Source organism: Galleria mellonella, unplaced genomic scaffold (assembly GCF_026898425.1).
Source record: "Galleria mellonella isolate WM207_F2 unplaced genomic scaffold, CSIRO_AGI_GalMel_v1 utg93, whole genome shotgun sequence".
NCBI lineage: Eukaryota > Metazoa > Arthropoda > Insecta > Lepidoptera > Pyralidae > Galleria > Galleria mellonella.
This window is the reverse complement of record NW_026442176.1, coordinates 435,590-460,400: the sequence shown is the minus strand read 5'-3', so window position 1 is coordinate 460,400 and position 24,811 is coordinate 435,590. Positions and strand designations below refer to the sequence as shown.

Genomic DNA, 24,811 nt, shown 5'->3' with positions numbered 1-24,811 from the left:
AAATATATGATAATAGCAAATATAGAGAGAAAAGTAAAATTAAAGAAAAGCAGCAATTTATTCGTAAAAAAATAATACGAAACCTACACGAGAGTAAAATTTTGCGATAGTAAAATTAATTTACTATTGAATTAGAATCTGCTATGTACCAGTATAACACAGATGCAAAATAATGTACATAAATTAAGAAATTCTCCTTTCGCTTAAAATCGCTTAAAAACCGTATCAGGTTTTCCCTATTATCTCAACCAAACTAAATTATTATAGTCATTACTTAAACAATAGTGATATTTCACAGTGGCAGATTCAGGCCACCTTGTCGTAAGGTTTATTGTACTTCATTAATTCACGGCCATGATTCCAGAGGTTTCGGGTTGTTTTAACGATATTCTATTACGTTAAACGGCAATTCGGAAAAAAAATAACGATCTAAAATTGACTTTGTGATAGATTTGCTTTTTAATTCAGAATGGCGTTGATCTTACTTTATATCCTAATAATTTTTAGAATAATTTCCTACTCATATTCAGCATGACGAAAGCCGACAAAAGCCTCTGACGACATCGTTAAGGATTACAGTCGTATTTTTTTTTATTTTTAAAGAAGTTTGTTTAATATACTATCACGCCCATAGTACCCCTTATGTGTTGCTAATTTCATAGCTTAAGGGGTCATGTTTTTATATCTGTTAATTTCACTATTATAATCCCAACCAAAATATTGCCAGCAAAGTCGCAAAAAGCAACTAGTAATACACAAGCTAAATAAGCTGTTAAGCTTGTGTGACACATTAAATGTTAATAACATGTGAAAGTCACTGTTACATATTTTATGAAATTGTTTATTACAAAAAGAGTATAGTACAAAGACTCTCAAATTTAATAAAAATTTATTGAGACTTATTTTCAATGTCTGTTGTCTAGACTAGGTCGAATACCAGACGCTATTATTTAGTTACATAGATAAAGACTAGATTTGAGTACGATAACCTGAGATAGCGTGGTAATTTCGTATTTGAACAATTTGAAAGGGGCTTTCTTTTAGTGTTTTGTAATAAATTGCAGAAATCTAATGCTCTCTTAAGAGTTCACTCTTTTTCTTTAGTCTTTATTGTTAAGCAGACGATTATAAATACTTAGTAATACTCTTTCAGATTTTTACATTCTACTCTTATTCAATCAATGCTTAACAGCTGAATAGATTTTATTGGAATTTTACGCTTTTAGTCCACTTAGATTAACACGTAGGGTACTTTTTCCAAATTCAAACGAATAAAATTGTAATTCGAAGCTTGTTTATAATATTAGTAGAATTTTTATTACTAATACTGTGTGTGTTTTAATAAAATTATATTATGAACATTGGAAAAGTACCATTTTTAATTAAATTCAGTATTACCGAACACTGACTGCGCAAAAAGCTACTTTTATTTGGCTGAATCCTTAATCTACCACGATGATATTCTCAAAATTGGTTTCTAAGTAAGATAGGAGACAAATATTTTTACCTTGAAATCTATATATAACTAGAAAACGTGATTTCAATAAACTTATTATGTTTGTCGATTGCAACAATAGTTTTTAATTCGTTTGAAATTTTTGTAATCTAGTTGCTCTATTTGCAAAACCTCCTTTCGTCGACTTTAGAACACCGCAACCAAATGACACAACCTACTTTGTAGCGTTATGTTCCTGCAATGATTAAAGTTACAAGAAACTCCTATGACGGGAAGCGCTTCAGATTGGTAATTCGAACGTGACACGCCTGGCATTTTGCGGTTAAACTTGTCCTGTCTTGTCAGTTATCCTTTACTCTTGACTGTAAGATACTTTATTAAAAACTACATCATTTTTAACCGACTGCAAAACGAACGAGATTCACAAATCAGTTGTGTTTTTTTTATATTTGTTTTTATATTTGTTACCTCATAATTCTGTTAGTTATACACTGATTCGGAAAATTATTCTTTTTTATTTGAAATGATGTACAGACATTTTATCAAAATCGGTTCAGTAGTTTAGTTTTTAAACCAAAGTAACTGATTTTCTCAATTGTGGGTTTTTTGTGAAACACAGTTTTAAATTATATTCATAATTATTATATTACATTTCTTTTATGCGCAATAAAAAGTTATTATTATTATTTTATTATTACATTTTTTAAACCAGGAACATAGCGATGACAAAATATTTTAATTTGCCGCAAGACGTTCTTAGCATTAATATTTAATGTATAATCCCTAACTTTTCTATGATATATTGAGATTAATATATAATGAGATGGAGAAAATAGAAATTATTAAAATTTTATTGTTTATTTAAATAATAATATGAGTTATTTGTATAAATATCGTCTGTAAACAAATAAAATTAGTATACGGGTCTGATAAGTTTTTCTCATAACAAAAGAAAATAAAAGTTTATAAATTGTAAATTGGAGTAAGGAGAGATTTTGCATAAAAATTATCCTCGAAGATACCAATCTTCGCCTAAAGTCAACTTCTGTTGCTAAGTAAGCTATTTTTACAGCTGTGTTTAAAGGGTATATCATTAATAGGTACGATGATATATCATTTTAGTTCTCATAAATTATAAAACAGCAGTGCTTCGCTCTAGTTCAATAGATAAAAAAATTCACATAGGCGAAATCGTTGATAACCAATAGTTGATAAGTTTTGATGTAAGTTTTATGAATAGTCGGCAAATATCCAAGGCGGTAAAATAAGTTCATTGCAAGTTAACAATACGGTCCTTCATTATAAAGAATAGCAAATATTCGTTTGTATACAGAGAAGCTAGTATAATAATATTAGCTATTTTTCATCCACACTTTTCATAGTCTGTAACCATAAACTGGATAACCCGAATCTTTTTATTGGCGAGTAATCCATCACGTGCCGCATTGTTGTGGTGTTTCAGTTCACTTTATAGATAATATAAGCCGAAACATAAACACAGTCATCAATCACAAGGAAACACGTTCTGAACGCATAAAAATGACAATGTTTGGAAAGCCAACCGGATTAATATGAATGACGACCTTTATGGAGTGCTGTAATAAAAATGTGAGGAATAAATGGCCCTGGCGATATATCAGACCAGTTTATGGTATTACTGGTACTACTACTAACTGTGCATGCGACCTCGTTCATAATTCGTACTAATTTTATGATAATTAGTAGCTCTTTCCAATATTATAATATCCCTATTACATAATAATAAGATAGTCATAAGAGGTGACTAAAGAAACCTAATAGTAGAGGGATGGGCAACAGCGTCCATCTTAAAACATCTCTTAAAGTCTAACTACGGTAGCCAACCAGTCTGTCAGGCGTGGTAACTACTGACAAAACTTCCCTTGTGGAGAAGACTTATGTTCAGCAGCGGACAGTTAATGGCTGAAATGATGATGATTAAATAATAAAAAAAAGCAATTACACGTGAAATAAATATTCTTGGTCAATCATTTTAATAATATGAACCTAAGTTTCTAATGTAATTATTATTATTTAGTTATTTTGCTGATTGTATTTTAATGTAAGGAAATAGGAGACGAATTTACTTTTTATATATTCCTTAGTTTTTCTATTAAATACTTATTTTTAAAGTTTTCTCCTTTCACTCCAAGCTACTTCATCTATCAACAATAACTACCTTTGTCTAATCTGTCAGCAACTTGAATCGACATATATATCTTGGTTCTGATCAGAATTAAATTCACAACTGAGATTTTTTGGACCTTTCGTCTATTCATATGTATATATATTCCCAAATCTCAACCTCAAAACCTTTAAAACTCTATTAAATATAATACAGTTAAATCATTGCGAGCAAGATAAATGTAAACAGAGAACAAACACACTGCTGGTATGTTCGATCTTAATTTGATTCCGGTCGTATGAATATTAGGAACAATTTCAAATAATAAAAACGAAATGAAACAATTTACCCTTATCACATATTATTTTCGGATGGCATTAAGCTCCATATATTAATTAAAAACCGTCATTATGCTGACAGATACGGTTTCCTGTTTTTATTAATATTATTAACATTCGTGGTAGCAGATTGCTGAGTATAAAAATACACTGTCCACATAATTACCCATTCACCCGTACTGGTAACACCTCGTAGGCAACAAATGAAGCGCGAAACGCATATCCAGTGCATTCGTACCCAATAAAGTGTGAAACTAATAGAAGCGTCAGTGAAAATCAATAGTTGTATGTCGGGACGTTTAAACACAGCAGTCTGGAAACTATGAATATTTTTGGCTAACGAAAGTATCCACTTAACAAGCATAAAATAAACTCTAGTGATCTTTTAAATTTATAGGCAGTTATTTTTACCCTCGCCCATAAAAGTGGATCCCTTTAGATGTTATATGAAATTTTGTTTATGTAGGTAATGAAGCATTTCAGTAAATGAATACATGTATATAAACTACAGGTGTGTAACTTTGATGTTACTATTTGCACAAACCGTAATATGAAACGGTAATATTAAATAACCTAAAAATTGTTGTATTTTTTAGATCATCATCATTATATCAGCCTTTAACTGTCCACTGCTGAATATAAGCCTCCCCCTTGGGAGAGGTTGAGGGGGGTGGTTGCCAGTAGTTGTCACGTTTTACAAGCGGATTGGCATCCGCAGTCTTTGGAGATGTTTTAAGAGGTACGCTGCTTCTCGCTATTTGCCTCTCACGACAATTACGGGAAAGGAAGGGGTTGGCTATTCTATGCAGGGACTACACGGATTTTTTTAGATATATTGTTAATCAATGAAATTTAAGATTGAAAATTCCATACTGGCGGGATTTGAGTTCATAATTCTTATCTTACTAAACCTAAAACTTTTATATGAATTATGCTTTATTTATTTTGGCATTTTAATTACAATTAGGGAAAAGAATTATAAATACTGAAAATAATCTTTATTCTCAGTATTCACATCTCTTTTTCCGCTATTTGTGTGGACATCTATTGTATTATCCTATGGGAATCCATTATTAAACTAAAAGTATAAACCATATAATAGTTATAGGAAATTTTTCATGTGTAACAAATTCCATTGAAATCTATTCAAGCATTTATTCACAACTGTGGACAAAACCGAAACTAGTTACCATAGACACAATTATATCTATGCTGATTGCTTATATTAAATTAATTTTTATATCTTATAATACAAATAAAATATTCTTATTTACTAACAAATAAATTGTTATAGCCTTCTTTCTATCTACATATGTTTACATATGTATGTAGATGTTTAGATGTTCATTATTTAATCACGCTCCAATGGTTGAATGGATTTCAAGGAAATTTGATATACTCAAACAGATGTACAATATCCTGGATCAGCAGGTATTAAAGAAGGTTATAATGTCATGCAAACATTTATAATAATTTACCGTAGCACACTCATTGCTCAGTGCTCACACATTTTTAAGAACTGAGAGAGTAAAATATTTATAAATTTCTGCGATGATTTTGTTAATGTAAATACCATGATGATATCTTGAATGTGAACGGAAATTTAAAAGAATCTCCATAGATTCTGCTCTCCTAATATATTGTAATGATAAAATCGTAATATATTGCGCGGTCTTACGATAAATTAGGTAAAAAAACGCTTAAAGACAAGCCACTTGATCTTGCTATTATTCGGGTAACGGCTCACGATTAAATTAACAATTTAATCGTTTATTTATTTTTGTTTTATCTATCTATCCTATTTAAGAGCTGTGCTCTTCTCGGTGGAGCTCTTGCTACTCACTACGATTTTCAGCGAGTCTCTTCACCTCTTGATACGACATGACACCAACTCCTTCCTTAATCTGCCTGATATAACTACGCCTTGGTTTCTCTCTTTCTCTCCTTCCTTCTATCTTGCCTTCTATTATAAAGTTTATAAGTTCATCATGTCGTATCAAGTGTCCCAAAATTTTTTCCCTTATATGCATGCATATACGAGTATATTATATGCAATTCTTACAAATAGTAGGTACATTAATACGATCTATCTGAACATGATAATTGCATCCCTTATTTTTGTTAAGATATATAAATATCACGATTAATTTTTTATTCGAAGAGATCCGAAGTCATTCTTTCCTTTGTGCAGTTATCAAAATTGCAACATCCACTCCATATATTTTTATCCCCATCATCATATGAGACGTTATCTGTCCATTGCTGAAAATAGGCCTTCCCGTAGTATATTTTCATAAATAAATCCAATTACTCTTTTTAATCGACCAAAATATACGTGATAAGTATTGGCGGGTGGCATTCTCCCGACATGCCCCCGATATGTCGCATTGGACATTTGACACAGGACGCCGGACGGAAACAACATGCGCCCTTAATTGCTGTCAACTGTTACTGTACATATTATGTAGCAAGTATACAAATATTTACATTCAATACTGGTCACTGTACAAACAAAAAATAATGAATATACGATTATGTAGTTGTATTTTAATATTTTGGACTATTGCATAGAATAAATAGTACTCAGTTTTAGAAGTCCTTTTACATTTCCTTTAAAAACTAGAGGTTCGTGACATCATAATGATATCAATGATTGTTTTATTTCTTATTTTATTATAACACTCTTGACTGACGTCTAGACATATACTATAAAAAAGATATTAACTATATACTTCTAATGGCTTCTCTATTTATTCTTACGTAAAGAGACAGCTAATTTAAAATTGATTTTTAGAATCATCATTTCAGCCGTCAACTATTCACTGCTGAACATGAACCTTCCCTATAAGGGGAGTTTTGCCAGTAGTTGCTACGTTTGGCAGTCAGATTGATAACTGCAGTTAGGCTTTTAAAGATGTTTTAAGAGGAACGAGGCTGCTGATTCATCTATCATTAAGTTTTTGCTAGTTTATATCTATATGACAAAGGGCATGGCATGGCTCTTCGACTGTGTAAAAAGAAAGATTAAAGGAGAACGAACTAGATGGTTTTACACGATTGCTTGGATGCAAAAGCTACAAGTTACTCAGAGGCCTATGGAGAGAAATCCGAAACGAGGATATCCGCAAAAGAACCAAAATAACCGACATAGCTCGAAGGATAAGCAAGCTAAAGTAGCAATGAGCTGGTCACATAGCTCAAAGAACTGACAACCGATGGGGAAGAAAGGTTTTTAAGTGGCGACGTACGGGTAAACGCAGTGTAGGACGACCCCCCACTAGATGGAGTGACGACCTGAAATGCGTTGCAGGGAGTCAGTGGCTCAGGACCGTTGTTTATGGCATTGTATGGGGAAGGCTTATGTTCAGCAGTGGACGGATAATGGAAATGAATGAATGAATTAATTATATAAAATGCGCAAGTGGAACAAATCATATAAACATTATCATGTTCAGATAGATTGTATTAATGTGAATACTATTTGCAAGAATCGATTGCTTGAATCGATGTGCATATAATATATATGCATGAGACGAGTTATGAAGGTGCGTTCTATTCTATTTGGAGGACTAAATAATGCCTGCCGTGTTTATATGTAGATAGATAGAGCAGTCAATAGCTTCTATCTGAGATCAAATCACTATTTTAAATGCAAAAGGGGAAATTCGATATGTTAGAACCGAAACTCTTTAACGGTATCGCTTCGAGGTGATCTGGGGTGTAGGGCGTAAAGTGATAAAGGTAATCCGCCCAATTTACATACCACTTCGTAGCTGCGGGCGGGGTGGACTGGAAGCCTTACAACTTGAGTTGGCATTATTGCACTTGTTTACTTTGACTTCTTGACTTTTAAATAATCTCCCCTTTGTTCTATTAAGCACGTTCATTGGATAACAATTAAAATGCGATAATAATTCAGATAAGTCGATCTGACGCATTAAAACAACTATTGTTGTAGTGAATGCAGCATATAACTTTAATAATATACATATGTAGGAATATATATTGACTCATTATAATTAAAGGTTTTTATACAAAAATACTTTTGGAATGAAATTGGAATTGTATATTAATAAAAATCGAATACGGGCGAACATATTCATGGTATTTAACAAATTGGAATGTATACAAACACTCTAATATCAAGCGATGGTGTAATAAACTTCAAGTCAAATTACAAATAAAAATAAATATCTTTTATTCGGATAACTGAAAGTTTGCCCTTTTTAAGATTTCTTAATACTTAAAATCTTAATATGGCGCGTCTGCACGTCAGACTCGCTCCAGAGTGAGTTTTATTTGTATGCAGGCATCACAGAATACTTAATAAGGTATGCAACATCCCTCATCAAAATTCTTTTATAGAACATCGATTTTCAAATACCTGTCGATGAAGGAGGAGGAAAACGTTGGAAAGATACCAATAAGTATCTTTTAAACGTTTTTCGATATTCTCTTTCCTGAACTTTATGATGAATACGATGAATCACCGCTCTTTTACGTCTCTAAGAGTATTTTAAAATTAAATATATAATAATAAATAATAAAATAGAAAATACAAGAACAGGGCATCTCGAAGGAAAATCCTGTATCGATCGACTTGTCTATCATGGCAATAGCAGTTATAGGCTACAATCCTCTTGTTATGGGTAAAAGACCTACACTCAGCAATGAGTTGAGACATACAATACTGTTGTGCAAAATTTCATTATTCAAAATCCTCCGGTTTTCCTTACACTGTTTGGCATTAATTAGATAGATAGATAGATATCTACTTTTTATGGTTTCCTCTAAAACATTAAAGCAGTTAACTTGTTATAGATACAAACAATTACAAGAAATAATCGCATACAGATAGTATTAAATTTAAACCATAAGAAAGAAAACAAGTAAAATCATTTGGAGCTAGTTAGGCAAGAAACGACCATGTGATATTGATATCCCAAATAATGAGGCTATTTTTTGTATATCTACTTCGATTTTATTTATGGCTACCTATTATACCTACCTATTATAAGTAAAATATTATATACTCATTTTAATGATTTTTAACGCACTCGTGCATTAATATTCCACAGTGAAACCCGCATTGATTTTTCCATGAAGTGTATTTAAGTCGGCTTCCTATGAAAATTTCTGGTCTGTTCATCGCATCTTTATTTACATTCAATCTTGTGAGTCTCGTTCTTAAAATATGTTATAGAAAGGTATTATATCTGTGTTTACATTGACACGTAAGTAAATTAAAAAATAATATACAACAATACTAGATATATTAATAAATAATTGTGTATAAGATAAATTTATACTTTTTATTATAAATTACAAAACATGAAGTATAAAAAATGATCACTATTTAATCCCAAATAGATGACATTTTGCTATTGAATACAGTATTTGTGCAATATTACTAAATAAATTCCCCACAGCTTTGTCCGCCCTAATTTAAAATAAAATTTAAAATATTGTTATCTAGTTATGTACCAGCATTCAAATTTATTTTAAAAATGTGTAAAAAGTTATTAATATTTGTACATCTACACAGCATTATTGGTATAAATATTGATAGAAGAGACTAAATAATTTTCCGTAGCTTAATTATAATAAAGCCATAAACATTACAAATTACATATAATGAAAAGATGTGTCTATTCACAGTAATAGTACCTGAAAGCTTATTCATCATTTAAGCCTCATTAACTTGAGTTCTTTGTCCGTTCTCCACAGCTGAATTGCTTTCTGAATATGACCTGTTATAATAACTTAGTACTTGAAAAGCCAGTGCGCATATTTTATTAGAATCTTTTATCTAAAGTACGTTCTAATTAGTAATAATGACCTCCGTGGTCTATTGCGCCATTAGCTATGTTACTTTGCGTAAATGAGGTAGTAGGTTCGATTCATAAGACGAACTTTTTGAATTGGTACGTGTTTTGCTGTTCTAGGTTTTGTCTTCAGATTTTTACTGCCTAAAATCTTAAAACACATAGTGTCCTAGCTTGAAGATTGGTGTACTATATAGAATTTATTTATAAAAAAATATAATGATTTACAGTCTATCTAGTACAAAATAATTCAAAATGTTAAAAGACTAATGCTACTAATTTATTTATCGAAGGCAAATTAAGCGAAGATTTTCTCTAGTGATCGATTTTCTCTGTCGCTTTGAGTAATTAGAGTCGAGATTGGATCTTCATTTTTAATTAGAGCTATAACAGTTTACTATTACAGTATATCAGTGACAACCTCCGTAACAAATTGACAAGACCGAACTCATTTCTTTGTGTAAATAGGATGACGAGTTCCATTTTCATCCAGTTAATTTAAGAAATAAACCTTTTTGAGTTAACTAAATTAAGCTGAATTTGCACAATTTTAAGTTAACTGCTTTTGCTGACTGCTCATATTCTTTATAATTATCTGAATTCAATTTTCCCCAAATATCTGCACTTTATAGGTATCTTTGATGCTGTCTTGTCAAACAATGATATTACATGGTATTTTTTTTAATTTTATATAGATCTTTTTCTATAACTTTAAAAGAGAACCATATAAATTTATATAATGTTTCTTCAGTAAGTAACTTGTTAATGGCTTTTTGCTTAAATATTTAAGTCTTTTGTACAAAAAAGAATAAAAGTAACTTATCATTGATATTAAATATTTATTATTCTTTACAACTTTACCGTACATTTATAGTTAGAGGTGCATAAAGAGGATCGTTAACTCCAAACAAAACCTGTTATTCAATTAATCCTTTTCAATCGGGCCAAAGTCAATATAAAAATCTTTTATTTATGTACCTGACTCATATATGTACTTCCTAATATTATTTTTAATATCTGAGATTTCTTTGCTCTCTAGAAAACCCGACATGACAAACTTGACAGTGTATGTGTCTACATATTAAATGTTGGAAATAAATTAAGAATTCCATGCGTGAACTAGAGTTGGGAATATTTATATTATATTGTAAAGTTACAGACTCTAAAAATCTAAATGAAATGAAAGACTAAATTGTCTACATACATACATAGTACGTAGTAAAGAGCATTGACTTGATGAATATTTTCATAATTTACTGTAGCATGGAATAGTACGTTTTATAAGAAAATTGTGTACTGTTCTATGAAGATATTCTTAATTTTCCGTCGGTTATAAGTTCATGTCAAGATCGTGAACGTGCACTGAAAATTCTTCTGCGTCTTCATAAAATTGCATAAATATTATTTCCAGTATCGTTACGATAAAATCGTATCGTATCGTGTAATATGGTAAATATTATGGTAAATTTTTAAAATGCCCAGTTGTCATATTATTGTATTTATTCTCTAGTAGTTGCTACTAGATACTCAATATTTAGCTACATCGAGTAATTATTTAATTGATTAGTCTGAGGCTATTGTTTTTGTTTAGAATGTTTCAGGCCTCCTGCTAACTCCATTTTTTTCTGCTTCATTTTTCGTTTTATATAAACGAAATGTTTCTGACAATTAATTAATTTGTTTTTTGATATTTTTACGAACTTATTTATATTAATTGGTTTCTGTTTTATAACAACTCATATTTTTTATTTCAAGTTTTTTTGTTCAATTTGAATGAACTCTACCTACTTGATTGAAAATAGTAATTATCGTATAGGTACAAAAATAAACGAAGAATACCAATAATGTCACAGAGTAAATACACTTTGACTCTATTATTGTACGTGTCGTATTGTGACTTCTTATAAAAATATTTTAGTTACGCGTTTTTTTTTATTTACAATCTGTAATTATATTATCAAATCACTAACATTATTTACCTACTGTTATGTGAAGTAAGTCTTTATTAGCTACATAAAAATAAATTTGCGGAATAAATAATAAACGTTTTGATGCTGATTATAAACTCAAACATCCAAGTGACAATAATCAATCCCATCAATACAATTCGCAAGCTTATTGGCGTTCCCTCCAATCTTGTGGATGAAAGTTTACTAACTCAATTTCTTACTTGGAAAAGTTAAGTTATAAATATTTGGAAACAGGACCATCTTATAGTTTCTAAGTTGTACGTGATGTTGAGAACAAAGAGTATTTTTCCCCTAACACGACATTGTCGCAAGTCATAAAATATCTAATCAATGAACAGCAGCGACAGAATATTAGATTCAGATTTTCAGTTCTGTGCTTTATGACTGCGTTATAAGGTCGATAAATCTTATGGATCGTTGAATTCACTAAAGACATTTCTAACCTGAGAGATTTGGCTCGTTTTTGTGCGATGCATAGATTTACTTTTACTGTGCGTACGGTATTATTTCAAGGAATCGCAAATCTCATGGAATAAGAAGTATCCCATATTTTAATCATGATTTATTTGTAGGTATTTCAAATTACATCCAAAATTATTCAGCCGTATAGATGAGCAACAAAAGATTCCAGACCATATTTTGCAATTAACACAGATACAGATGGTTGAACTTTATTTTCATACTTTTTTAAACCTTCATAATTAACTTTTTGTTGATAATAATTGTTCTTCAGTGATTTATTTATTTATATATGGTTTATTTTCATTATATCTAACGTAGATAAATCAGACGATAGGGCAATATAAACCTGGCATTTGCAAAATGAACAGACTTTTCACATTTCCTAGTCACGATCATCAAACTACTGGATATTGTCGGTAAAACAGTACTCTACATGTAGCGAATAATATTGCGGTAGATATGAGAGCTCGGCGCACTACAAATGGCACCAAATGTAGTTAGTTACTGGGAACCCCGGGGCTAAATTGCGGCTGCCTCGACGTTCGACAATCTAATATGAATTTCCTGATTCCCTATTTACCTAAATCCAACCGTTGCAAATTACCTCAGATTATGATACCATTGCTATTAGAGTTAAGACGGTAAGATACGCCAATATTTTATATATTTAATATAAGACAGTGGTATAATTATTTGTATCTGTGTCCTCTGCTGATAGTGGAGGGACTAGACTTAATCGATGTTTAACTCCAATCCCTAATGCTTTAATCTTTGCAATGTAAAACCATCCTTATTTCAATAATAGAGAACCGACTCTACCTATCAACAACCTCTCTCATTTCCCTGAACGAGATACTGAACATCCGTTCCTTCGAATGCGAACGGCGTAAACTGATTCTATTGTTAAACTACGTGTCTTGTTCCTCAATCCCTTAATGTGAGGATCTCGACCATGAACTATCTCTTTCCATCAATTACGGTTCTGGGTAACATGTATAGTATGCCTTGTATTGATAGCAACCAGATACTCCCTAGAGAGAGAGAGAGAGAGAGTAGAGTTTAGGAGATATGCAGTCTAATAGAGGATATTCGATCAACTATGATGGCCATATGACGGCCAAGCAGCTATGCTTACATGACTTTGTTTCTGTTAAAAGGTTAAAATTTAAGAGTGAAGTTACAGGGTAAAGGACATCTTAGGCTTTAGTAATCATATCGGATGGCGGATATCATGGACGACACAATATATTTTATGGTCTCCATAGTACTGTTCATATGGGTGCTGTAAGTGCCAGTTGCTACTTTACATCAAGTGCATCATCAGCATTTTTGCTATATAAGAAAATATAGAAAAATTGTTGTAGTATCTATATTGCTATTGAATTTTAATATTTTAATTACTTTCGGTCTATTCGATCTATATACCTTATTGTAATAAATGTGAGCGACAGGTAATGAGTGGGGCTTGGTTGGGCTCGCCCGACTGTTTATGGTTAAACGAATCACTGTTGTTGTTCGTATTAGCTCATTACGGGCGGAATTCAGCTAATTACGAGGGTTACATACGGGTAACGAAATACATGGACTTCTTTATTAACTCCACCCAATACTGTAATTATTTATAATAAATTGTTCATTATTTTAAATTACAACATTTATTTTAGAACATGATAATGAGCGAGTCCCACAGCGAGTTCAGCCGATGAGTTTGTAATCAACATTTTTTGTTGTTTTTCACCCATATTTCTTTGGAAAAATATTAAATTTCACTGGTATAATACTCGCTTAAAAGAATACTAATATAAAATAATTTTGATTTCATCTATATATATTTAATACACAAGGCACGTTTGGTAAACACGCGATATCAAATAATTAATATTTATATTATCCATTTGCCATTCTATTGTAATATGCTTAATTACAAAATAGAAATACAAATTAATTTCATTGCGCTATTATCCACTATACAAGCAAATGTTGCAAATCTATACAATTATATAAAATGCTATATGCATTTATTATTAGTACATTAATGACTTCACAAATTGATTTAATTATATACCTTGATTTGATAATGCAATATGGTACAATAGAAAATCCAAAAGTGGTTGACTAAATCAGGCGATCAGGCAAATAGCTAGTATTTGCCTGATCGCTTAATCTTGCTTACTAGACGCCATTTAATAATTATTTTAGCAATTTCTAATTAAAATCATTGTGAAAGACTATAAATTCATATTAAATCACTAAATCTACACTGATAAAACTGTTAGATACAATTCTCATACCATTAAAAATAAATATATACACATATAATATACACAGATTATATAATATAGTCAGAGGAATATATATTATATAATATAGTGAAGGATAAAAAGAAGGTTTCTTTATAATTATCAAGTACCAATACATGAAATTTTTCTTTTATAAACGGCTTCAAAAAGAAGAAAGTTCTCAATTTGTCTATTTTTTTTACGACTCTGTTAAACGATTATGTGACCAATCCTAAAGAGATTTTTACAATTCTTCTTGCAATAATAACATAATACATGTATAAATTACAAGTAATTAATTATTTTTGCTTCGCAGTAATATAACTATATACGAAAACAATATTTACAATATGGGCATCGACGAAATAAGTTGTTGAAGGGTGTCAACGATACATCTTACCGTTTATCAGTGCGTTCACAATTGAAGTCGCTTTTTTGAGGAGCAATATATACGAGTACCTAACTTTTCAACTTGAGTAGGTACTTGCTAAGGTTTTTTCATTCTGTGCATTTAAATAAATTGAAACCCTACACTTGTAGTTCAATGAGGTTGAAATAATTTAAGAAAGATAAGCAAGCAATAAAATATCACGTGGGGCGTGTAGCGGGACAGTTAAATGGCATCACAAATATTGACTTGGCGGTTCCCAGGAGTTTTGCCGGGCTCCTCGCGTGGTATGTTTGGCATAGAGCCAATTTATTTCTACTTCTACCTATATACTACCCTCAGATGAAATATTTTTATAATTTCTTCCGGCAATCGCTGATGTATACGGCGAGACCTTGGTGGTCCACTTTAATTATTACAAAACATTATGTTGATTCAGGGGGCTGTTAGTTCGTTTGCCAACTATACTTAATAGTTAATGTCTTTTCTACCTATTGGCACTGTAACAACTTAACCTTTTGAAATTTGGCATGCATGTAGTATTTGGTATTGCGAAGGTCACAGGCTGATTTTATTTCGGTTACGCGGATGAAAATGTGAGCATAATATTTTTTTTTAATTATTTATACATATTTATTAAATTGAACTTAAAGTCAAAGTTATATTTTTACTAAAAGAAAAATTATATTACCTTTTATACAATCCAATTAATACATAATACATTTACATATCACATTAAATACAATATAAGTAATTTATTTATTTTTTATAATCGTAGATGTATGAAATGATTCAATAGAAGAAATGTCTTTAAACTATTTTATTTGCTTTTAACAAAATATTACAAAAGTATAAAAAGATCCTATTTTTATGCATGTACTCAAGAATTGTTCCTATTATGTTATTTGATAACGTTTAATAGCTATTGATTTATCGTTTGGAAATCAGAATTGTACTTGCTATAAATAAGGCTACGTGAAACTAATTCTCAACCCAAAGAACAGTTTCTGTAAGGTATAAAATGACTTTAACTTGTAATGATTTGTTATACTTCTAAGAAATAAAAAATATATTTTCAAATGCCAATTTATATATTTAAACAAGGAATTCTGATAAATAACCGTATTATTAAAATAATAAAAGGTGTAGAAAACATCTTTTTTTAAAATAAATTTAATAAATAAAAATATGAACTAAAACTTAAGTGCGATCCCTTACCTCTAATAAAAATATAATTTAAAAATAAAAATTATTTTAAACAAACAAAACAAAGGATTTAATGTTAAAAAAGTTGTTTATTAAATTTATTTTACGAATTTACCAAGAAAAAGAAAATACTATTTTCATTTCATTTTTTTATTGTTCTCAAGAAGCAAAAAAAAATCACAACGATAACTTCAACAATCCTACGGTAGTTATCAAGTTTTATTTGGTTGCTTAGGCTCCTATAGAACGTCATTTTTAATGTCAATATAGTCTTATTACCTACTCTATGTTCATATCAATAGCAATATACCCTATCAGGTCCCTCTTCACGCGGTTCCCCCTGGAAACCATCATGGTTAATTCTTGTTGAATCGTTACAATGGGCTGACTGACCTGCCTACTTATTTTCACTCATCATCTCTCACTGGTGCCCAGCCAACGTATACCAATAGCGCAGATAGGATTACTATTTCATCTTCACCCTTTAAACAAACCCTGTGCTCGTAGGTGCCAAATATATTTTATTTTTATTTATTGAACTTTTCACAGACGGTTAATATTCAATATATTTACATAAATACATATAGTAGATATGTGAGTAATGGCTGAGATTGCAATCTGCCAATTTCCTTTACTGCTTTCCAAATATATATATACCTACATTATTTATCTAGTGAAACGTGCAAACTTACGACTTTCCCCTAAAACTCTGAATGTGGATACTTAGTATTCCCCTAATGTCTATACCTACAGGGAGATGTATAATAATAATTTAATTCTTTATTATATCTAATACATAAAAATATACAATGACAATTAGAAGATTACATTAATATACAAAAGGGTAATCTATAGATGAAAACATAGTTAATAATTTTTAAAACTTAAGTCATTAAATTTGATTATATATATATATATATATATATATATATATATATATATATATATATATATATATATATATATATATATATATATATATATATATATATATACCTGTATATGGAAAAATGGTAATAAATGCCCCTACTGATAATTTATTATTATTATGTCCATATATTTTTCTAATTATAATAAGTTATATAAGTATGGATTTACCTTTAAATTTTCATTATAGTAACGTAATACTATTTCACTTATTATATCCTATTTATACTTTACAAATACTTTAGAATAACATTGTTAATAACTCTCATTGTATTATGAACTGTTCCTACTTGTTACTTAAGTTCAATTTACAATACAATGTAAATCAAATATAAATTGATTCAAACAAAACCTCTGAAGTCACTCAATCGAAGGGAACATGAAAATGTACCTCATGAATTGACGACAATATTAATTTAAAGTTTACTTTGGCCTTCTCATCGGTGATATATTATACGTAAAAAGCTTTATCGCTGGGGATAATGCCACAATGTGTTATTACAGACCGAGTTAATCCGCCTTTGTTATGAGTTCTGAAAGGATTTAAGGGATTTTCTTTTCTTTCATACTTCGGCTCAATAGCGCGGTAAGGACTAATCAATACGCTATTGGTTAGCGTAAGGTTCTATTGGTACTATTAAATCTCCTAGTGATATAATTAATTTGTCCTTATTAATCCTTATTGAAAATGAATTCGTTTATTTTTTCGTTATCTATTGCCGCCTAAAAGGTATAACCAATTGTTATATTTGATATATAAATTTTGGAGATGAAGAATTTTTTTATACAACTTAGAATGACAAACAAGCTGACGGCCCATTTGATGGAAAGTGGTAATCGTCGCTTATGGACATGAGCAATACCATGGACATAACAAAGTATACTGTTTCGCCCATGACATCCCCCATGCGTTGCCATTTCTGAGGACTCAGGTATTATTCCTCTGTACCCTGTAAATTCACGCCATATCCCACCCTTCAAACCGAAGCGGTTGAAACACGAATGGGACAGAGGTACCCAAGCAAACGACTTTTGTACAAAGTCTCCCTTTGGTAATATTAGAATAGTTTATATTCTTAATACGTGGATTAAGTCGCAAGCACACTGTAAATGAATTTGTAGATTCAAGACCTGTTTTTAATTGCGAAATTGGTGGCATGAAAATGGTGGTACGACATTAATTTTATTAAACGTGTAAAATACCGCTTTTGCAATGCATATATTAATTTCACTACAACAAAATAGTTTCATTTTCGATCGATTATTCGATGCGATTTTTAAATAAACTCATTCATAATTTCATAGTTCAATATGACGTGTAACAGTGTTGTGAAAAGTTTGATACTAACGCAGCCATGATTTCAGCGGTATTGTATATTTCACTAAAGAGAACTAACTTTCTCAAACTCGTTTCATGAAGTTAATTTGCATTACGAAACTAGTTTATGGTATAAAACTAGTTCCACAACGTAAATCCGAATTTAATATTAGGAAGAAAGTGAACCTGACTAAGTTTTCATCGGTGAGCCGTTCATACAGTGAATTTTTAGGAGGAGACGAGAAATATGAAAATATTCATTTATTTATTTTCTACTACATACGTATTTATTTTTAAGACAGATTAATTATAGAGTTGGTAGAGAAAATATGTTTTAAAGGGGTGAAATACGAATTGCAAGTTTGCGAGCAATGGAAAGATGTTAGTTTTGATCTTAAAAAATTAAGAAATTGTAATTAGGTTTTTTTTTCATTAAGAAATAAAAATCGCCAACCCAATAAACATTAAAGTTACAGACATCATAGAATACACTATGACATTTTATACATCCTTCATGATTCACTATTCCTGAGGACTAAGATTTTATGCCTCCAAAAATAATAACGTCACTATCATGTACTTCATTCTTCAAATCAATATATATATATTGCAATACTTATATGTTAGAACAATTTCTTGGCGACAGAAATAAGAGTAGGACAAAAAATTTCATCCAGACAATTTTTATTACGAAGTTTCCCTCCGATAAGGAAGTAATGACTAATCAATAATTAAAGCTGGCAAATTTTGTACAATAGGGTTGACACTTGAAGGTTTTCGTACGCCTCAAAGTAAAACGTAGATATTTATTTCTAAGGGCGCTCTCCTTGCGGCGTTTGCCCGACTTAATGACGTCAATTTGAATACGACCGACTTGTCGGAATCTCGCCTCTTCACGGTAATGTAAATTTCCCTCTTGCGCCAACCCTGAATGGGGTAGTTTCCTGGTGTTATTTGACACCTGAAATGGGCTGTCAATCAGCCGCGATTGTATCAGAGACATTTGAATGGGAAATTTAGCGATTAGGAAACGTTAGCGTAAATAATTTATGTGTTTTACTACGGTTAGATCGACCGCGCTAAATTACATTAAATCGTAACGAGTAAACATTATTTCTTATGCTTTTAGTTTTATATGAATTCCATAAGCAACTTTTATATAATCTGTTTTTCTATACTTATAAAACAAATTTTATTTCAACACAAACTTAATATTCAAAACTATTTTGTACCTATACATAAATGTAAAGTATAAAGTCAAACAGATAGATTCTGTTTGACTTTATACTATATATACCCTTAAACGAATAGATGCGTAAATAATATATAAGGTTGATGTGTAAATGTACTTATATGAATATAAATAGTTTATCTTCTTCGGTTATTCCGTGGTTGTTCGGCGTTGGAACTTTGATATTTTACATAAAACGACTATAATTATATTGTCAACTGTTTTATATAAAATAGTATTTATTATATTGTCCATTGCACTCAACTACGTTTTTAAGAAAAATTGGTCCATAACGGAATACATTTTATATTATAATATTCAAACACAAGTACGCGCACGTTGGGGGGGAAGGGACTGTTTGCAATGAAGTTAGACAGCCCATTGCTAGCAATATGCCCTATCAGGTCAACCTCCGTATGGTTCCCCTTGGAAACCATCGTGAAGAATTCGTTGAATTCACACAACTACACACACCTTCACTGTGTGTGTGTGTGTGTGTGTGTGTGTGTTTGTGTGTATGTTTGTACGTATATATGATTAGAATTATTTCTAGACGTTAAAAATTTCCACTAATAGGTAGTATTGTTAAAATCAAGCTAGTATACGTTTGATTTAACTGCCTTTTCGGCACATGGAACTATAGCTTAGACCGGTAGAAAAACCTAGAATATTCTATATGAGGAAAACTTTTGGCTTAAAGCCAAAGTTGTAACTTTAAAACCTTGATTGGTGTCGACAGCTTTTCCATAAGCAATTACGTGGTATCCACCAACACACATCGGATAATTACGTATTAATACGGCCCCTCCTCCTCCCTGACTCATACAGGTGACAAAAAAATATTTCTATACTCTCACTCATAAAATATATACTAATAAATATCGTCTAAAATATCCTCATTGGGTAATCAAAGGTTATTTGTCACTACTACCGCCTTAACGGTCCAGCAAATTATCATAAAATTTTGTGTACTATTTGGGATACAGGCTATTTTTTATAACGATCAGTTAACGTATCACATACACGTGGACTGATGCTCACGATTATAATTCCTGCGTTTGTCGACAGTAATAACTTAAAAAATACAGTCAAAATAAAAATCTCTTTTTGAAGTCTATTGAAAAACTATAATAAACAAGGAAACTGGAAACTAGCTTGATAGATACTGTACAAACCTCAGGTAATTGTATCAGACCTGCTGTACGCGACGTGAGCATTCACTGAACACGAATTACGTTTTCCATTTGGACTCTATTTATTTCCTTTTCTTGCTCTATATCTGAGGATAGGAAATCGCAAAGGAATTTCCAACAATTTTTCTTTTCCCAGACATTATAGACGAGCTGATAAATCTACAAACTGATATTCCTTTTTAGTGTATACTAAAAAGGAATATTTATTTATTTAGGAAGTATATTTCATAATCGAGATTTATTAATATTTTGTTCAAGATTAATTTGCGCTGTAAACAATTACGAGTAAATTTCACAATAGCTTGTTTGTTTCAAAGAAATAGTAACTAAAATAAATTTTCCTGTTATTGTAAACAAGAATCTTTGCTAATATTATAAATGTAAATGTGACTTTATTTATTATTACCTCTTAGTGTCTTAACCCTTAAAAGCCTGATTTTTTTAATCAAATTAATAAATATATAAGTGTAACCTTCATTGTATTTACTAATGGAGAAAAATAGTAAAAAAAAAACAAAACGATATTTTTATATATTTATTTTTAAAAAAACACTATATTAAAATAAAATCAATTGAAAAACTATATACTTCAGGTATTTAAGTAAAAAGAAATCACTATGAACATATACGTCATTTTTTTTATCATGGTAACCTAAACGAAGTCGAAGGACATTTAGTGTAAAATAATTTTAATGTAAAATTACATGATGCAGTTTGCACAAAAATTGTCTGTATGGATATCTTTGTCTTATCCGGGTTTCTGTCAAGAAAAAGCAGTGATTGCATGACAGTCTTTTGGTTTCAAGTATAAGACATAGTAGTGAAATTACAGAGTATGGAGGCAGATTTTAGACTTTGTACAAAAGTCGTTTGCTTGTGTACCTCTGTCCCATTCGTGTTTCAACCATAAAGCAGTTGTGTTTGCATGACTGTGTTTCGGTTCGAAGGATGGGATATGGCATGAATTTACAGGGTATAAAGGAATAACACCTGAGTCCTCAGGAATAGCAACGCATGGGAGGTATCATGGGCGAAACAGTATATTCTGTTATGTCCATGGTACTGCTCATTATCTATAGGCGACGGTTACCATTTCCTATCAGGTGGGCCGTCAGCTTGTTTGCCATTCTGAGTTGTATAAAAAAAGAACACCATAGCCCTTAAGAATGGCAATGCATGAAGGGTACCATGGATACGTCAGAATGTTCTATAGTGTATGTGATGTCTATGGTATTGTTCATGTTTATAAATGACGGTTAACTCTTTTAAACAGGTGAGCAGTCAGGTTGTTCCTCATTTTAAGTTTCATAAAATAAAAAAAAAAATACAAAAGTGATCCACCACAAATCATTTCGTTAGATACCGTGTTTGTTGAGCAATCCTATTATTTCGGTCCGTGACCGTACTCAAAGATACTTAACTAAGGAACCCTGGGACCGCTACCGGACCGGACGGGCCGGGACGGGTCGACGTCAGTCGCGGACACCTTGCTGTAATAAATAGTAACTATATAAACTATTCTATTCACTCTAATCCCTAAACGTACATTTTATATTGTTCTAATTTCCAGCAGCATTTGGATGAGTTCATTAAGATGGTAAACGTTGATAGTAATTTTAATTATAATAAGAATTATTAATAGAAAATATTTAATATTTAAACATGAATTTAAAATTATATCTATATTACATACAATAAAATTATATATTTCTTTATTCATCACACAAAAACAGTTTTCAATGTAGTTTTGTTTAATAAATAAATCAGGGATTGGTTCGATATATACTATTATAAATATTACTAGAATATTTTTACTACGATAAAATGTCTTATTCTTATGATAAATTCATTGCACAAAGTCGCAAGCACGACTAGTATGTTTTATATTTATAATTACTTATCAACCCCATTATAGGATCAATTACTTATAAATCAATCGAAAAATTCATAACATATTCTGAACCGGAAGAATCACATACAAATGGTGCAAGTTAATAAAAAGCTCGTAAAAATAAAGGTCATTGTATATTGGTAAGCAGAAGCGTAAATGTACTTAAGCGTATATTTCTTGTCCTATATAGCAAGTTATAAATTCTTAATATTATTGATGCATTTTACATATCATTCTCATTTAATGCCTACAGTTTAAAAACGCAGTGTAATAATTTTTTATATTTATCCTCCTTCATTTATGAATCTTGAAATATGCACTCATACCAATATACCAGACTTGACGATGTAATAATGCGATTATAAATTGAATCGTTCGCGATTTTATTACAGTCAATTCTTGAGATAGCTTAGAATTTTATATAGATAAAGGCTACATGATACTAATACTATTGTTGCAGTGGACACAACAGCTCAATACGACGCAGTGCGAGCATACCTCAAGGAGTTGGATATATCTAGCGCTGTGTGGGTCGGTCTCATCCGAAGTAATCCCGATGGGGACTTTACGTGGACGTAAGTACGGACTGTTTAATTCATGAGCTTAGTCGGCTATCTCCAGATACATATCGACGGCAACCGTAATACTTACATTTGTATTGCTTAAATCTAACCGCTACTAATTTACATGTTGAATGCTTTTTCCGAATACCCTTTGCTCGTGACTTCGCTCTGTAGGAATTTTGATTATAAATTATAACACATAAAATTAAATTAAAGTAAAACAAAACTTATGCTCATTTTCCACGTAACTAAATTTCAGCTAAGTCTATTTAGCAGTTTGTGCGCAAATTCTACTGATATTGTACAAGTAGATGTAAAAGTTTGTAAAGATGTTTGGGTGTTTGTCTAACATATTACAGTACTAACTAATATACTGACAAAGCTGTTTAAAATAGCTAGTAAGTAATATTAGGGAAAAATCAATTTAAATTTTTGACACATTAATTAGGTATTTATTCATTTATCTACCTTTATCATACATTTCGAATGGAGTTGGCAGAAAAATCTAAATACAAAAACGTATTTTATACCTCATGTAATTTTATAGGACGTTCTGTAGTCATATGTACAGAAGACGTTTTGAAAATTTGACTCTTACCACAAATTGCATGAAATATCTATTTTATATCTATCTAGGAATTTTCCAGTAACTTGCATTCTTCGTATTGTATTTTTAGTAATATTTTATCTGAAATTCGTTTCACATTCCAGAATAACTTCCAACATAACATGTGCCTTATTATTTTTATGCCCACATTTTCATATTCACTTTGGCCTACGAATTTTTACCAGCTTACTTATTCTACTTCGCTGATTCTGCAATGTATTCTATACCTACTATATATTATTACATTACAACAGCGACTATCGAGGGTTAAGCAGTGATGGATATTGGAGTTCTGCGCCTGATCCAAGGGCAGCTCCGCTGTGTGCCGCTGCGGACCCTGTCGCTGATTACCGTTGGGAGGCAAGAGCCTGTGGTGGACCCACTGTGGCATCCTTCATCTGTGAATTACCTGGTAAAACAATAATTAATATTATTAATATTATTTGAAATACATGTATTGTATGTTTTACTTAATAATATGGGTTTTGACTTTATTGTGTTACAAGTTATATGAAAAAATCAATAATAATAATCTTAACCAAATTAGCACAGCGGTTGATAACAATTGTTAAAAATATTGCAGAGCAAGCACGTTACATACATATGATATACAGTACATATAACATTGCAGCAGTTCATAGGATATAATAACCATTTACATTTCATATGCTTCTTTACTATCTTGGGATATATAAAACATTAACAATAAATATAATTAAATATGTGGTATAAATGTAACTCTCTTACTTTTGAGGGCGGTTAATAGTAATTATGTTGCTTAATTAATAAACTTTGTAAATAATATTGTTCACAGTACCACAATGGGCGCTCGGAAATGAAGGTTGTATGATACGAGCCCTGCCAGCGCTCACCATTCTATATTTACCTGAGAGTGCGTCTGTTCAGCTAACCGCAGACTGTGGGATGGCCGGTGTAAAACGAGTTCAGTGTACAGGAAATGTGGTATGTATATTTTAATTTCATTTATAAAATGCCGTGTTTTTAAAGCAATAA

General features: G+C 31.0%; 1 protein-coding gene across 1 annotated transcript in view; it reads left to right on the top strand.

Moving 5' to 3' along the window:
- LOC113516829 (uncharacterized) overlaps positions 1-24,811 on the top strand; it is a 59,623-nt gene that overhangs the window by 31,488 nt on the left and 3,324 nt on the right. The window contains exons 3-5 of the mRNA XM_031907987.2: positions 23,088-23,202; positions 24,052-24,209; positions 24,612-24,760. Of these exons, the coding sequence (XP_031763847.2) occupies positions 23,088-23,202; positions 24,052-24,209; positions 24,612-24,760 (422 nt within the window). The remainder of the gene's footprint in view (positions 1-23,087; positions 23,203-24,051; positions 24,210-24,611; positions 24,761-24,811) is intronic.